The following is a 17,747-nucleotide window of genomic DNA, read 5'->3' on the forward strand; positions in this document are numbered from 1 at the left end:
CAGGATGCCCTGCCCTGTGGACGGCTGGACGACAAGCAGAGCAGCTGCTGCCAAGGCCACTTAGTGACATCTAATTTTTCCTCGGCACAGACAGTTCCCTGAGGCCAGGTTCCATGTCCACTTTCCTTTTACCCCCACATCTCCAAAAGGTGCTCTTCAGGACTTAAGGGTTTTCAGTAGCATTATTTAGACAAAACAACAAAGCTCTCTTGTTGGCTATGGCTGAGGTGTGCATGTGTATTTTAAATATGAGATATAATAGACATAGTAGAGAATTTAAAAAACTTCAATACCTTTGTCCTTAAGAAGTTATTACATTCCTGTTCCACATTATAATTTATAATACGAGAGACTTCCTCCTGCCAAATCTTCAGACCGTAAATGTTTACATAGTCCTGTATATACTCAAAGGAGCGATGGAATCCATCCATGGTGGCGCCCAGCTCTCTCAGCTTGGCCATCAACTCACTTGGCTATACAGAAGAGGACAGGAAAGTATCAGCAGGAGCGAGCTGTCAACATTAACACCTACTTTACCTTAAATGATACTCTAGGGACCATAGTCATGGTTCTAGACACAAAGCCTTAGAAGGGTTTCCTTCTGCAGTGCTGTTAGACATTCAACCAAGAATAGCCATCACTCATTTGGGAAGGAAACCTCATATGAAGGATGTAAAGATGAATAGTGATTCCAATGGTATCAGTTTATGAGCACATCTACTACTGTATACCTAACATGTTGAACTTATTGAAGTGAAATATTCTTCACATAAAAGTTTCTAGCCTATTCATTTTTCTCTTCAGAAAAATTATCATACTTTCAAGTAGATAATGTAAACTTTGGACAGTAAGTAACTCTGAGTCATAAGCACCAGTTCATTTCTTAAACTCAGGGTGAGCACAGAGGAGAGAATTCACTTTAAAAGGGATTTTTTTTAAAGAGTGGATTACAGAAAGAACCAAAAAGCATGTAAGTTGTTGTCACCACAAAACCTACTGGATAAGCAGGAGAGAGAAGGACCTATCTTGTTCAGAATGGTGTTCCCGTGCACACTGGGAGTTGAAGGACAGGTCCATTCTGGGCATTTGTACCTTGGCACGAGGGTTGAATATCAGTCCCCGGTGGAGAGCGAAAGCCACGCGCTTAACTAGCTCTTTCCTTATTCCATCTTCCAGCAACTGCTTGGGATCCACCTGAGTTCAGATCAAAGGCGCTCGATGCAGAAGGAGAAGGCAGGCGTGGCTAGGACCTCATCTCTTTGTGCAGGGCAACATCTTCCTACCACATCTCCAAGTGATTTACAGTTTTAAAATTTCTATTCCTAATCATCTTTAGAGGGATAGACTAAATTGTTAATTCTATTGCCTCTACAGGACTCTGTTCAGCTCAGTAAGTTTCATGATAATTTTATAACATATTACCAAGCTGGCAGATATGGACAGTTTTTAACTGCTTTACATTTTAATCATTTTATTAAATATAAAGTGTCATTTCTTACAGCCAACAGGAGATGAAATCCAAGTTCATGTCATATGGTCATTCTTAATTATGAGTAATCAGGGTTATAATGTTTCTAGTTTCTCCATCAACAAATGGGTAAAAATAAAGTTTTTGCGCAGCAAAAGATGGCCCTATTCCTTCCTGTTTCACACGTAATTACCAGAAAATCAAACAAATCATCACCACAGGCCACACAGAGCAGCAGTTCAACCCTTACCTTGATGATGCCCACCAGGGTCGTTTTCATCATCAAGATGCCCTCAGTAAAGATGGAGATGGCATGGGTGAGTTTGGCAACCTTTAACAGAGAGAGAGGGAGATAAAATACGTCACAGGAAAGAGTCCTCACTCCTATGCAAGGCCAAATGACTGGCTGACAGTTCTGCACTAGGCAAAGGCAACAGGAAAAATGTGTGCATGTGCCTGGATGGAAGTGAGGCTCTGTGGGGGATGGCTGCTGTCAGCAGCTCTCTCTCTCTGGCTTCTGTTTCTCACGTTTATATGGCTCTCAGGGACAACAGGGTCATGTGACATGGCACCTCATATCGTGGGCCCAGCTGAGCGTAGTCCCGCAGCTTGTCCTTGTCCAGGCGGGTGGGCACCTCAATGATGTCATGGGTCTGAAGCTTTATGATCTTCAGAAGAGATGTGAACATGCTTTCTGGAATGATCTGCAAAACCTTTCATGAAAAGACCAGGAAGAAACACAGTGAGTATCTATACTGTTTTTGTTTTGTTTTTTAAGCTGATGAATAATTAAGATAAAAGCAAGAAAGCACCAGTGTGTTGGAAGGCAGTTTACATAAGAAGAGATGTTGAGAAACTTAAAAGAACTATCTCTAAAACTGTTAGAAGGGTGCTGGACATATGATATACACCTTTAATCTCATATCCAGGGAGGCGGGGGAAGGAAAACTTTTTGTGAGTTCAAGGCCATCCTGGTCCACACAGCAAGTTCCAGGGCAGCCAGAACTACATAGTAAGCTGTCGTCAAACCAAACCAGACCAAAGCAAAGCAAAGCTACAAAACACAAGCCCATGCCTTCCCACCACTGCCCAAGATGTCAGTAACATGTAGGGAAGGTCTCAGCCAGTGCATGACACAGACTGAGTTTGAACTCAGACAAGGCTGTGTCCTTGATCTACCACAAATGATTGGAGCAAGAACCAAAATTCTCCTGAAGACTTGAACTAGATTCTGGTTCAAGAGAATGTGAGCTGTGATCTGCTTCTGAGCAGCCAGCTCTGCCCCTGAGTGGGCTACATCACCTCTGCTCCTCAGCTTCTGCAGCCCTGAGGCAGAGAGCTCAGCCAGCGTGATCTCCTTAGAAAGCAAATCACACTTGCATGTCTGCAGCTTCTGTAAAAATATGTTTTTTTTTTTTGGGGGGGGGGAAGTATTGGACATTTCTGGAAAGAAACCTGAAGAACATGAAGCTGTACCAGGGCACTGTTTATTTAAGGAAGCAGCTAGTCAATAAAACTCAAAGCCACAGGCATTTCTTACCTTCCTCACATATGACACCAATTCTCCCGAATAATACTGAGACACACTGAGGAGGTCAGGGCTATTGGCTTGATTAATACGTAGCAGGGGAAGATCAAGGGCAGAGGCAAGCTGGAAGAAAACAACACATATCTGTTTCTTGCTTCATAAATGCCCTAGAAACCTCTTTTCCCAAAGTGGTATTTACAATGCAACATTTGTGCTTCACTCAATAGAAGGAAACAACTAGAAAGCCTCAGCAATGCCTCAAATAGGTTCTTACAATACGTTAAAAAACAAAAGAAAAACAAACAAACAAACAAAAAACAATAAATAAAACCTAAACCAAAAGCCCATAGCCATCTACTAGTGTGGCAGTATTCCTCCCACCGACTGCTGGCAGACAGACTGACTTAGCAATGCTGGGAGTCGGGTGGAGAAGCTGCCAGGCTAAGTAACTCTGGAACTGGAGAACTGCTATTCCATGGAAGCCCTTTGCATTCAAGACTCCTTTCTACCAAAGAAACTGTTATGTGGCCTAGTACACAGGTCTATAGTACAGGCATACAGATCAAACATGTACTGATAACAAGCCATAGATTTACTTTAAAACATACATAATACTTCCCCATTTATGAAAGGCAAAAGCAAATGTGCATACTAATGAAATGAAGATTCATTTTTACATAAAGAATTAAACCTGGGCTGAACATTTGATGCTGACTCTGGTGAAATGCTTTGTAAATGTTTAGTGCAAGGTGGATATCACTGTAGCCTGACCAATGACAATAGAGCAAAGCTGATCCTTCTGCCAGAGGATGGATGTCACCATCCCCTGCTTACCTTTAGGAACGTGGCTCTGAGTTTGGTAACCATGGACGGATTTACCCTTATGCTTTCTTGCATGATGGATGTAAAACTGTAAAGAGGGACACATGGTAAGCAGACACATCTCCTCCTTCATCACGGGTAAACATTAGTGTGTCCATATTACCTGTCAATTAACTGCCAGGCAAAAGAAAGGTCCCCGACGATTTGCATTGTGATCAGGACTTCCTCCTTGATGTTGATGGTTCTGATCATTTGATGGAGAAACTTTCGAGTGTCAGCAAGAAACTGGCAAACTTGCAGATTTGATTCCAACTGGTGAAACTCCTGAACCTATGTTATACAAAACCCATTTAATGAAACAATTCAGTGCATCTTCTCCCTTAAAAACACTTCAAATAAAGTAGAGGACTCACAAATAATTTCTTGAACAAACTTTCCATTTCAAATTAAGCTTCAGAAATCTATAAAGCAAGCTCTAAGTATATAGGGTTGGAGAACAGTCCCCTGCTCTTCCGCCATGCACAGAGACCATGATATGTACACATGCTGTTCTTCCACTTTAGAAGAAATAAACACATCTTGGGAAACAATTTTCTGCCTGCCTGTGTGCCCACACTAAGACCATAGTGAGTTACAGCACAACCAAGGTTTCTTTAATGTCCTCAAATATTCATGTGTCTCTCAAGAGGCCTGGGCTATAGGTCTATATAAATAAGGCAAAAAATCCAAACCCAGCCAAACAACACAACAGCAGAGGCGTATGAAACTGTTTATGTGCCACAGATTAAGAAATCCCCAAACAAGTTTCTGGAGTGAGATGCGCTGAGCTAGCAGGAGGTATAAGATGAAGTTGTTGTTTAGTGACCATCAGGATAATCTCAAAGAAATAGAAAAAGAAGTAAGAAATTTTGGCAAATGGAAAATATTAATTATACCAATAGATAGGCTATAGTTGATGTTTTAAATGATGAGTTTGAGTGGTCTGACATAATTACTTCATATTAACAGACAATTAAAAGTTTGAAAATGATGAGGTGAAGTAACTTCTTTGGGAACAGTCATTTTTGAGTATATAAAGAAATATTAAACATTCCAGAAAGAAAGTTGACCATTTATAACGATAACATCACTACATAACCACTTTTAGTTTCTGTTTACTCTAGTATTTTCCTTCCAAGGCACACATATTTTACACATCTAGAAGATGGCACACATCTATAATTTTTTTTTTTGTTTTGTTTTTACACCTTATCACAATTTCCTCAATATTTCCAGATTATTTTCATGATTTAGTTTCCAAAACACATATTTATTCAAGTCCAGATTCATGATTCTTGCTACAGCTCTACTCATGCTTGTAGACTGTCCTGAAGCTGTTTGTATTTTAATGTTAATTCCACGCCCCCAAGAAGAGCTGCCTAGTCACATCCTCATGAAGGTGACTTCATCTGAACCTGACCATTTTAATTAGTAAAATAAAGGAAAGCCAGTGAGTGGGTGGGGCGAGAGGGAGAGAGAGAGAAGAGAGAGAGAGAGAGAGAGAGAGAGAGAGAGAGAGAGAGAGAGAGAGGGAGGGAGGGGTAGAGAGAGAGGGAGAGAGAGAGGGAGAGAGAGAAAGGCGGGGAGGGAGGAGAGGTCTAAGGAGGTCAGAGGATGGAGGATGGCAACATGGAGCTTCCCAAGGACCAGCTGGACCCAGGTGGGATTGATTGGTGTTAAAAAGCTATGAACATTAAGATTTTATAGGTCTAATATCTCATATAGAAAGGCAGTTTGCATCTTTGTCTATTTGATGCAATCTATTTTTTTTCTCTTACAACTTTATTTAAAAAAAAGAGGGATACATATACACATTTTTAAAGGCATTTTGGCATAACACTATATGAATATTTTTTGTCAGTGCTTAATTCTTTTAGAGGTTTGATAGCATGCATTGAAATCCCACTAGTTACCATAAGCATAAAGTACATGTAGGACAGAACGTAATATGGAAACAGTTTTCTTGGTGAGTATAGATTAAGCATAATGATCTTTGTATTTGATGCAATCTTGTTATGTAGAAGGTTTGTGGATTGAGAGTTGAATATATAAACCTGTATGAAAAGCTATTGGGCTGTAGAGTTGTATTTATGTGGGATTTTGAGGTAGAGAAACACCCCGGGACAGAGGCAGAGAACAGGCGGTAGTAAACCCCCATGGAAGGGAGTTGTGCGAACAAGTTGGGCCGTGGTGGTGGCTCAGACTGGGCGCCAGAGGTGCGCGAGGTTCCGTATCAGGGTCGGGCCTGAGGAGTGAGACCTCAGGGCCAATAAAGAAATATACCTTTTTTATTTTTTAAAATTTACTGCAACACATGCTGACTACCCAGTTATTATCCTAATACTGTGATACCACAGGAGTTGCCTCTGATGAAATACCATGCTAGATATATATTTTATGAACTATGTATTTGGTGGATCATAATGTGTAACTTCTGACCTAAAACAGTTTCAAGATTTTAAAAATTATTCTTGATGTGTGTGTGTGCATGTATATGCATGCATATGTGTGTGTGCATATATGTGTGTGAATGTGAGCCTGTGTATGAGTGTTGGTGCTCACAGAGGCCAGAGGCATCAGATTCTCAGGACCTGGATGTACAAGTGGTGTAAGCTGCCTGACACAGGTGCTGGGAATGGAACTTACATCCTCTGAAAGAGCAGAGCAGCACACCCTCCTAACTGCTGAGCCAACTCTCCAGCCCAAGTACTGTGGTTTAAAAGGACTTTCTTACCTCTTCCAAAGCTTGTATTAGCTGTACAGTTTTCCTGCCTGCAGCAGTAGAATCATCATAATTTAGAGAAAGTATTTGTTTTGAGATCTCTCTGAACCAAGCTTGAAGATTTTCTATTAATATAGAAACAAGAAAAGCATATTGAGACCCAGATTCCTGTAGCTTTGATTTAACTCATTTTGAACAAATGTAGTTTTTATAGTACCATTACCACGAAATTAACATCACTCCCAACAATTCTCCCACCATCAATAGCAATGTGGAGGCATGTGCCCCAACAAAGTAGGCTAAATATGTGCACGAGCAGCCTAGTCTGTGATACTGACCACTACAGGATTAAAGGCCCATACTTCAGTTGCAAATGGTAAGCGCCAAGGTGCTCATGGACACAGAGAGGGGTCAGGAGGGTACTGACTGTTGGACAGGATACGGAGTTACTGAGGCATTTTCTGGAGAAGTGAAGGTAGATAAAGATTTGGGAATGAAGAAGGTTATCTATCAAGTGAAGGACAAACACAGAGGCTTCTGGGAAAGGAGGAGAACAACATGTTAGAACCGTGAGGTTTGAGCAGAGTTGTGGGAATTCTGACAGTTTAAAGGTTGCCATTGTCCTTATGATTTAATGGTTAGATTAGTTAATTTTGATCACCAACCCGACTGGTTTGGAATAACCTCTGAGCCACACCTCTGGGCATATCTATGAAACCTCTCTGGGTTTAACTGAGGAGGGAAGACTCACTGTCAATGTGGGCAGCACCGCCTCACTGGCTGAGACAGGCTTACTAAAAAGAAATAAGCTGAGCACCAGCACTTACCCACTCCTTCTCCTGACCCTAGAGGCCTCACACCCTGCCTCCACATGTTCTGCCATGGTGGGCTGTGCTCTCAAACTCTGACCCACAATAAACCCTTCCTTCCCTAAGTTTGTTCTGCCATGTATTCTAATAGTCAACTTCTAAGGCTTCAATAATATAAACAGTTATCTCCAACACACCCATAACTCCTCTTCAGCAATTACCATTTTTTTCCACCCGGGTTAGTGGTTTCACCCCTGAAAAGACATCAGCAAGCTCGGTCATCCGCTCAGAGCCTTCCTTCTTATAATGTTCCCATTTGGATTGTTTCTCTGAAAGCATTTGCTTGAACATCTGTTGACAAGATGAAAAGATTTATTTACCTAAGAGAAAATTTAGGTCAGACAGTTTACAAAGAGATACTGATGAACTCCAATTTAAAGAACAAGTAACAGCGGGCTGGAGACGTGGCTCAGTGCAAGGAAGAACCAGAGTTCAGGTTCCTAGAACTCATAAAAACGAGCAGGCATGCAGCAGAGATAGGGGATCCCCAGAGTAAGCCAGCTAGCTGCACCCCTCATGCTATGTATCAACACTCGAGACACCTACAAAACATTAGTTTGTACATACACAGACTCACAAGAAATTACCAGTGAGCCTAACACCATCTCTTAGCATCATTACAAATCTGAAGTGGAAAACCAGACAGCTGTTCCCAGGCTGGTTGCATGAGCTGGTGCTTTGAAGGTGTCTAGTTCCCAGGTCTTAAAGACTCAATTCAAAGGTATTAAGTAGGCCTGGGAATCAGCACTTCAAAATGAAATGAAATTTATGACCACTGCCCTATGGCTTTTTCTAGAGAATAATTCCCATGATTTCAATTTAGTCCTGGGAGGGTTGCTTATTATCTTAGCAGAGGACAGGTAATGAACTAAATGACCTTCGTAAGCTTCTCCTTATTCCTTTAGACGGCAACTCCATTTATTGATTTTCTCCATGACATATAAACCTATGCAGATAGAGTTGGTTCATGGAGAAAACATAACTCCAGGCTGTTTTTCTCTCTCTGGGAAACAAAACTACAAAAACCATACTGATATCTAATTAAACAATACACAAAAGCACAGGATTTTTACACTGTGCTCTTATGAGATAAACAAACATAGACACTAATTTTCTCTTAAGAGAGTCTGCATTGGTCAGCATCACAATGGAAGGGAGAAGAGAAACAGCGGGCCGTGAGACTCCACTTGCAGGTAAGAGAACAATGGTAGGTGAGTCGTCCAGAAAGAACACTTAGCCAATGAACACATGTAAGAGAGGAGCACCAAGAAATATTTATGGACTCCATCCTGGCTTTCTGAACTTCTGGGAGAAATTGATGTCATTCAACAGTGGCAGAGCAACACCACAAAACAACCTTGATTACAAGCTGAGTGGCTTCAGGTCTCCCATAAGCTATTCACTGAACCCATGGGGTTCCTGAGTCTGCTAAGACAGGCTGGGGATAAAGTGTGGCCTCTGCATTCATTTGTTTAAAACATATTGTATTTTCTGTGTGTACACAGGTGATATATGTGTGACAGTTCACACACTTGCTAAAGGTCAAGTGCTAGGAACCTGAGGTCTCACTCATCAGCCCACTGCACGGTTCCCTTCTCAGACACACAGACGCCATCCAAACACTTTCTGATGTCCTTGTTTTTAACTGTTGTGGCTTGATGAATCAGAGCCGCTGAATTGGAAACAAGTTCAATATCATTTCCTTCAAGGATTAATTCATTCTTCTGGACTTGAGAGACCGAACAAGCAACACCTGTCCTCATCCGAACCCTCCGGATGCATTTTTCACCCAAGAAATTTCGGATTTCAACCAAAGACCCATTCTCCTGCATAACGACGTTGATAGGGAAGTGAGCATCCACAGACCTCATCTTGTAACAGAAGCCCAGCGTAACACCCTTGATCATGTTCTGATCATGACTGCAGAGGGTTCTGACAGTGGCCAGTTCCTTTCTGTTACCCCATCATTTGTCAACACGGAGCCTCTTCTTTTTCTTCCCAAGAAGACTCAGCTCTACATTGATGTGTTTGAAGTCCCTCCGCAGAGTTCCCCTGGGGCTCTTCACAATGACTGTGTGCCCCTTCAGAGTGATGTTGACGTTATATGGAATGCCTGATTGCTGAAAATGGTCTTCATTCTTGCAGTAGATAGGGCAAAGAGCTGGTTCTCCTTTATCATGGGTTCTCAGGATTGAACTCAAGCACTGCAAGCCCAGGCACTGAATTAAGTAGTTCACCATTCACAAAGAGGAAAGGAGTCACAGGCCAAGTCCCTGTACTTTTCAGAAGGCTGGGAAGTAGTTCTAGGTCAGTGAGAGCATTCAAGGAGCAGGAAAACAAGCCAGAGAGTAAGCTGCAATGTCAGAAAGTCAGGTCCACTTCGGTTTAATCTCCAGCTTTTGTCCGTCCAGTACCTTTCACAATCTACTGAGCTTCTTCAGTCTTTGTTCACTTTCCTCCCTGTGTGAACTGACAGAGGTAAGCTGCTTCCACACAGTCCAGTGAGCGGACTGTTGCTGGAGATGCAGACTTGTTACTCAGACAGCTCAAGCCTGCCCTGACTGGGATCAACAGCACCACATGTAGCCAAGATAATATATTCTTAAAGAACCAGTGTTTTTAGTGGGTTTGAGTGATGCTGCTTGTATTCTAATGCTAATTTGGCACGCCCCCACCCCAAACAAGGAGAAGGAGCCAAGGGTTAAGGAGTAAAGAGAGCATGGTCCCGAGGGCTGTCCAATTGGAGTTAAGAGCATCCCAGATGGAACACAGTATGTAATCACTAGGGGTTATGAATAGAAAATAGATTCTAACAGCTTGGAGGGTAGGCAGCTTCCCAGCTATTGTACTGTTAAAACTTATTGTAAATATAAAGGTTGTGAGTGTGTCCTTTATCTGGAACTCAATGATCTAAAGTGGGTAGAAACCTCAGGTCAGGATTTCATATTTTCTGCAAGTGCTGTCTATGTAACTGACATAGCTGGAGCAAGGCTGTATTATTATCCCTCTCAAGTATTCTCTAGCATGCTCCCTACTCTGTTTACCACCATGGCAGACCCTTTTCCAAGGCTCTTCAGAAGCTCTGGCTTCTGTCCCCAGGGATGTCGATGTCTTAAGTTTCTTTCCTTGAGAATACAAATCTTAGCACACACCCCCATTTTTTACATGCCTATAGTGTGCATGTCTGTGTGCAAGTTCATTTGTTTATGTATGTGGGTCAACATGAACATGGAGGTCCAAGTTAGATATTGGGAATCTTCCTTGATCACTCTTTAATTTTATTCATTGAAAATGGGTCTGTCAATCAAATTGAGAGCTTACAGGTATGGCTAGTCTTACTGACCAACTTGCTCTGGGATCCCAGCTTATATCAGGAAGTTGTTAATAAAAGTAGCCTGCTGTGCCCATCTGGCACATAAGTGTGTTCAAGGGATCTGAATTCTAGTCCTCAATTTACTCAGTGCACTGGATAGTTTTATGTCAAATTGACACAAGCTAAAGTTATCTGAGAGGGAACCTCAATTAAGAAAATGCCTCCGTAAGACAGAACTATAGGCAGCCCTGTATGAAGCGGCCCAGGCCACTGTGTGTGATACCATCCCTGGACTGGTAGTCCTGGGTTTTCTAATCAAGCTGAACAAGCCATGATGAGCAAGCCAGTAGGAAGAACCCTTCATGTCCTGACTTCCTTCCATGAAAAGCAGTGATGTAGATGTGTAAGCTAAACAAGCCCTTTCCTCCCCAAGCCGCTTTTGTCATGATGTTTCATCACAGCAACAGTCACCACAGGACACTCAGCAAGCCACTCACCTCAGTCATCTCCCGGACCCAAATCCCAGTTCTTACATATTTTCGTAAGTGTGAATCTCATTAATTTCTGTACACCTAATTAGATTAACCTCCACAATCTGGTATACTTGTCCTGTAACTAAATAATCATTAAGTGCTGAATTCTGTCATTTTCTATAAAGAACATTTCTATATAAAGAAGTTTCTATAAAGTCATTGACAGACAAAATCTGTTGCTTGAATCAGAGACATAACTAAATCATAATCTTTTATGAAATATTTTCTTAAACACAAAAAGCTACCAAAGACTAAGGCTTTTCATTTACTATTTTTACCTCTTTGAGTATAAACTCGAATTGTGCAGTGTCCAATAGCAACTGGAAGAGGATCTTGGGGTTGTACCTAGAGTCTGCCAGAATCTGGTCCTTGATTTGACGAATGCGCTTATTGTTTGGGTCACAGACTAGAAAGAGGAAGAAGAATTTCCCACTGGTTAGATGTGGATAAAACACCCCCAGAATAAGATAGATTCTTAAGTACCTCCCTTCATTTCAAGTATTTAAGAAGTATTAAGCAAAATGTTTACCCACAGTAGGTTGGGAAATATCATATATGCACTTCATGGAGCACAACAGAACTGCGTGATAATTAAACTTGTAACTACTCATGACATCAGTGGCTATCAGTCCCCAACTCACTGCTGAATAAGAAAGACAAAGCCAGGAACAGCATTTTGTAGAGATTTTAGGGTCAGCTTTTCTTAACTTTCCACAATGGCTGAAAGTATTTCCAACCTGTGGTGTGAGGGCCACAGGCATCCCAGGACAGCTATGACTATGGCCCAACACATTTAAAGACAGCATCATATCACAACTAAAAGGGTAGATGGCCCTAAATTAGGGAGAATTCCCTTTCTTGTCCCTTTAGCCTTTAAAGGCTGCCTGTGTGCCTCAGCTTGGGCTCTTTCTACCTTTAAAGCCAGCACTGGCTGGTTAAAGTCATATGCTTGGTGCTGCTTCTCCTTCTCAAATCTGCCTACCTCACTCTCCCGATTTAAGGCCCTGTGTGATTACACAGTCTACTGGGATTAGTTTCTTGAATGTAAGGTCAGCTGATTAACAATGTCTTTTTTAAAAATTAGATATTCTGTATTTACATTTGAGATGTTATCCATTTACCCTGCCCTGCTCCCATCCCCTCCATTTGCCTTCACAAAGGTGCACTCCCTTCTGATCCCCCTCTCCACCCCATTGCCTTGTCATTCCCCTACATTGGGAAAATGTGCCCTCTCTGGAACAAAAGCCTCTTCTTACACTGATGCCAGACACTGCTATCTTCAGCTACATACACAACTGGATCAATAGGTCTCTCCAAGTGCACACAGAGGTTGGTGCTTTACTCCAAGGGAGTTTTGGTTGGTTGATAATGTTGTTATCTTCCCATGAGGTTGTAACCCCTTTCAGCTCCTTAGGTACTTTCTTTAGCAACCTCATTGGAGTCCCTGAATTCAGACCAATTGTTAGCTGCAAACATGTTCAGCTGTATCTGTATGACTCTAGCATAGTCCCTGAAAGGGCATCTCTGTCTGGCTCCTGCCAGTAAGTACTTCTTGGAATCAGATTTAGTGCTTGAATTTGGTAACTACATACGTGGTGGATCCTCAGGTGAGGTGACTTCTAAGTAATCTTTTCTTCAATCCCTGTTCCTCTATTTGACCGTGCATTTCCTCTCATGTTCCATTGATCTACCTGCCTATCTCTGTACCAATACTATGCAGTTTTTTATTATAATTGCTTTGTAATATAGCTTGATATCAGGGATGGTGATTCCCCCAGAAATGTTTTTATTCTTGACAATAGATCTCAATATTCTAGATTTTTTGTTATTGCAGATGAATTTGCAAATTGCCTTTTTCAACTCTATGAAGAATTGAGTTGGAATTTTGATGGGGATTACACTGAATCTAAAGATTACTTATGGCAAGATGGCCATTTTTACAATGTTGATCCTGCCAATTCATGAGCATGGGAGATCTTTCCATCTTCTGGGATCATCTTCAATTTTCTTCTTCAGAGATCTGAAGTTCTTGTCATAAAGATACTTCACTTGCTTAGTTAGTCACCCCAAGGTATTTTATATTCTTTGTAACTATTGTGAAGGGTGTCCATTCTCTAATTTCTTTCTCAGCCTGTTTATCCTAGTGGAGGAAGGTGGTTGATTTGTTTGAGTTAATTTTATAGCCAGCCATTTTGCTGAAGGTGTTTATTAGTAGTAAAGGTTCTCTGGTAGTTTTTTAGGGTCACTTAAGTATACTATCATATTATTTGCAAATAGTGATATTTTGACTTCTTCCTTTCCAATGTGAGTCCCTTTAATTTCTTTTTGCTGTCTAATTGCTCTGGCCAGGACTTCCAGTACTATATTGAATAGGTAGGGTGAGAGTGGGCAGCCTTGTCTAGTCCCTGATTTTAATGGGATTGCTTCAAGTTTCTCTCTATTGTTTGATGTTGGCTACTGGTTTGCTATATATTGCTTTTACTATATTTAGGTATGGGCTTTAGATTCCTGATCTTTCCAAGAGTTTTATCATGAAGGAGTGTTGAATTTTGTCAAATGCTTTCTCAGTATCTAGTGAGAGGATCATGTGGTTTTTTTCTTTAAGTTTGTTTATATGGTGGATTACGTTGATGGATTTCAATATGTTGAACCATCCTTGCATTCCTGGGATAAAGCCTACTTGGTCATGATGAATGATTGTTTTGATGTGTTCCTGGATGCAGTTTGCAAGAATTTTTTTTGAGTATTTTTGCATTGATGTTCATGAGAGAAATTGTTCTGAAGTTCCCTTACTTTGTAGTGTCTCTGTGGATTAGGTATGAGAGTAATTGTGGCTTGAAGAATGAGTTGGGCAGTGTTTCTTTTGTTTCTATTTTGTGGAATAGTTTGGAGAGTATAGGTATCAGGTCTTCTATAAAAGTCTGATAGAATTCTCCACTAAACCCATCTGGTCCTGGGATTTTTCTGGTTGGGAGGCTTTTGATGACTGCTTCTATGTCTTTAGGGGTTATGGAACTGTTTAGATGGTTTATCTGAACCTCATTTAACTTTGGTATCTGGTATCTGTCTAGAAAATTGTCCATTTCCTCCAGATTTTACAGTTTTGTTGAGCATAGGGTTTTATAATAGGACCTGATGATTTCTTGAATTTCCTCAGTTTCTGTTGTTATGTCTCCCTTTTCATTTCTGATTTTGTTAATTTGGATACTCTCTCTGTGCCCTCTAGTTAATCTGGCTAAGGGTTAATCAATCTTGTTAATTTTCTCAAAGAACCAGCTCTTGGTTTTGTTGATTCTTTGTATAGTTTTTTTTTTCTCTATTTGGTTGATTTCTGCTTTGAGTTTGATTATTTCCTGCCATCTACTCATCTTGGGTGTATCTGCTTCTTTTTGTTCTAGAGCTTTCAGCTGTGCTGTCAAGCTGCTAGTGTATGCTCTCTCCAGTTTCTTTTTGGAGGCACTCAGAGAGTTTTCCTCTCAGTAATGCTTTCATTACATCCCATAGTTTGGGTATGTAGTGGTGTCATTTCATTAAATTCTAAAAAATTCTTGATTTCTTTATTTCTTCCTTGACCAAGCTATCATTGAGCAGAGCATTGTTCAGCTTCCATGTGTATGTGGGCCTTTTGTTGTTATTAAAGACCAGTCTTAGTCCATGGTGATCTGATAGGATGCATGGGAGTATTTTGATCTTCTTGTACCTGTTGAGGCCTGTTTTGTGACCGACTATATGGTCAATTTTGGAGGAGGTACCGTAAGGTGCTGAGAAGTATATTCTTTTGTTTATGAATGAAATGTCGTGTAGATGTCTGTTAATTCTAGTTGGTTCATAACCTCTGCTAGTTTCGCTGTGTCTCTGTTCAGTTTCTGTCTTCATGATCTGTCCAATGATGAGAGTGGGGTGTTGAAGTTTCCCACTATTTAGTAGGATTTCTTTTATAAATGTGGGTACCTTGTATTTGGAGCATAGATGTTCAAGATTAAGAGTTCATCTTGATAGATTTTTCCTGTGATGAGTAAAAAGTGTCCTTCTTTATCTTTTTGATAACTTTTGGTTGCAAATCTATTTTATTTGATATTAGAATAGGTACTCCTGCTTGTTTCCTGGGCCCATTTGCTTGGAAGTTTTTTCCCCGAGCCTTTTACTCTGAGATAGTCTCTTTCTTTGTCTCTGAGATGAGTTTGGTGTAGGCAGCAAAATGCTGGATCCTGCTTACATATCCAGTCTGATAGTTTATGTCTTTTTATTGGAGAATTGAGTCCATTGATGTTAAGAGAAATTATGAAATAGTGATTTTTGTTTCCTTTTTTTTTTTTTGTTGTTGTTGTTAGAGGTAGATTCACATTTGTGTGCTTTTCTTCTTTTGGTTTCCTTGTGTGATTATTTTTTTTTGCTTTTTTCTTGGGTGTAGTTTCCTTCTTTGTGTTGGGTTTTTCCAGTTATCATCCTTTGTAGGGCTGGATTTGTGGAGAGATATTGTGTAAACTTGGTTTTGTCCTGGAATATTCTGGTTTCTCCATCTATGGTGATTGAGAGTTTTGCTGGATATAGTAACCTGGGTTGGCATTTGTGTTCTCTTAGGGTTTGTATGACATCTATCCAGGATCTTCTAGCTTTCATAATCTCTTTTGAGAAATCTGGTGTAATTCTGATTGGTCTGCCTTTATGTATTACATGTCCTTTTTCTCTTACAGCTTTTAGGATTCTTTCTTTGTTTCAAATATTCAGTGTTGTGACAGGAGGAGTTTCTTTTCTGGTTCAATTTATTTGGAGTTCTGTAGGCTTCCTGTATGTTCATGGTCATCTTGTTCTTAAGGGCAAGAAATTTTTCTTCTATGATTTTGTTGAAGATATTTACTGTGCCTTTTAGTTGATATTCTTCCCCCTCTTCTACACATATTAACCTTAGGTTTGGCCTTCTCATTGTGTCCTAGATCTCCTGGACATTTTGCGTTAGGAGCTTTTTGGTTTTTGTATCTTCTCTGTTTTGTGTATATTTTCTATGTTGTCTTTGGCCCCTCGTAATCTGTTGGCGATGCTAGCATCTGTGACTCCTGATTCCTTTTTTTTGCTTTTCCATCTCCAGGGTTGTTTCTTTTTGTGTTTTCTTTATTGTTTCTATTTCTGTTTTCAATTCCTTTTTCTGTTTGGTTGTGTTTTCCTGTAGTTCTTTGAGTGATTTTTTCTGGTTCTCCTGTAATTGTTTAAGGAAGTTATTTATACGCTTCTCCAAGATTTCCATCATCATTATGAAGTATGATTTCAAGTCTGAGTCTTGTTTTTCTGGTATGTTTGGCAATCCACTACTTCCTGTGGTGGGAGAGCTGGGTTCTGATGTTGCCAAGTTGTCTTCGTTTCCATTGCTTAGGTTCCTTAGCTCTCCTCTTGTCATCTTGTTATATGTGATTATAGGTGAACTTGTCTCTGCGTGCAGCCTCTCTCCTATAGATCCTTCTGCTTAGGATGGAAAGTGTTCCCACTGCTCTTCCAAGCTCCCAGGGACCTGTGTGTGGGTGGGCTGCCTGTCCAGATGCAGCTGGGTTGGGTCTGGCCCTTCCTCTTAGGATGGAAAGCGTTCCTGCTGCTCTTCCGAGCTCTCAGGGTGATTAACAATGTCTTACTTATGCTTCCACAAGCCCTGTAAGACTCTAGGGATGAGGGCATGGACATCTTTCAAGGAGGGAGGTAGATGCATTACACTGTCCACCATAGTTCTGCCGTTATTCCTTTTTTTTTCTGTGTTTACCACTTATCTACCCAGTGTGATCAGTGACAAGCAAGCTTCTTCAACATGGGAGCCCAGTCTTCATTTTTCCCAGCTACCCACCAGTGCCTGACAGATGACATCTGCTCCGGTGGGATGCTGACCTCTGTAACTTGATAGGAAAATCAGTAGCTTAAGCAGTAAGCTTGCCTCTCATGCAATAGCCCACCCCCTGCTAATGCTCTGCACCCTGGCCCAGACCTCACCTCCGCAGGTCTTTATGTGGTGGGTAAATGGGCCCTTGTGTGCATTACCTGAGTCGGCTGTGTGAAGCATCAGCCAGCGGATGGTGACATTGCAGTCTCTCAGGCAGTTCAGCAGCCTGGGGATATTGTCCAGAAGCACCTCCTCCCTCAAGTATCCCTCTTTCAGAAACTGCTGTACTTGAGCACGAACTCTTTCACTGACACTAGCATATCGGCTTGCCTTTGAAAATTAAAAAATGAACAAGGTGGAATTAGCTGGAAGAGAGATATCTTAAAAATGAATTACATTCAGTTGAATCCCCCAACAAGTACAAGCCCTTCCTTCCTTCCCTTCCCCCTCCCTAGTTTAATAATGTCATTTCTATATAAGGTAATAATGTGGATTATAGTTGCAGTGTCAAGAGCAACTGGTTTTGGGGGTGGGGGAGACGGGAGTCTCACTTGTATAGCTTCCAATGTACTATGTAGATTAGGCTGAGCTTT

The 17,747-nt window shown here is 41.0% G+C and overlaps 1 protein-coding gene and 1 pseudogene across 2 annotated transcripts in view; both read right to left on the bottom strand.

Annotated features, from left to right (window-relative positions):
• WASHC5 (WASH complex subunit 5) overlaps positions 1-17,747 on the bottom strand; it is a 50,014-nt gene that overhangs the window by 16,528 nt on the left and 15,739 nt on the right. The window contains exons 9-19 of the mRNA XM_080939641.1: positions 17,313-17,484; positions 11,573-11,700; positions 7,610-7,739; positions 6,592-6,704; positions 3,982-4,148; positions 3,831-3,906; positions 3,009-3,119; positions 2,041-2,181; positions 1,719-1,799; positions 1,093-1,194; positions 294-473 (exon numbers count right to left, since the gene is read on the bottom strand). Of these exons, the coding sequence (XP_080795767.1) occupies positions 294-473; positions 1,093-1,194; positions 1,719-1,799; positions 2,041-2,181; positions 3,009-3,119; positions 3,831-3,906; positions 3,982-4,148; positions 6,592-6,704; positions 7,610-7,739; positions 11,573-11,700; positions 17,313-17,484 (1,401 nt within the window). The remainder of the gene's footprint in view (positions 1-293; positions 474-1,092; positions 1,195-1,718; positions 1,800-2,040; positions 2,182-3,008; positions 3,120-3,830; positions 3,907-3,981; positions 4,149-6,591; positions 6,705-7,609; positions 7,740-11,572; positions 11,701-17,312; positions 17,485-17,747) is intronic.
• LOC308437733 (large ribosomal subunit protein uL6-like) lies at positions 9,014-9,585 on the bottom strand (annotated as a pseudogene). The gene has a single exon. The product of its transcript is annotated as a large ribosomal subunit protein uL6-like (transcript).

The sequence above is a fragment of the Micromys minutus genome (assembly GCF_963924665.1).
Source record: "Micromys minutus genome assembly, chromosome: 27".
Classification (NCBI taxonomy): domain Eukaryota; kingdom Metazoa; phylum Chordata; class Mammalia; order Rodentia; family Muridae; genus Micromys; species Micromys minutus.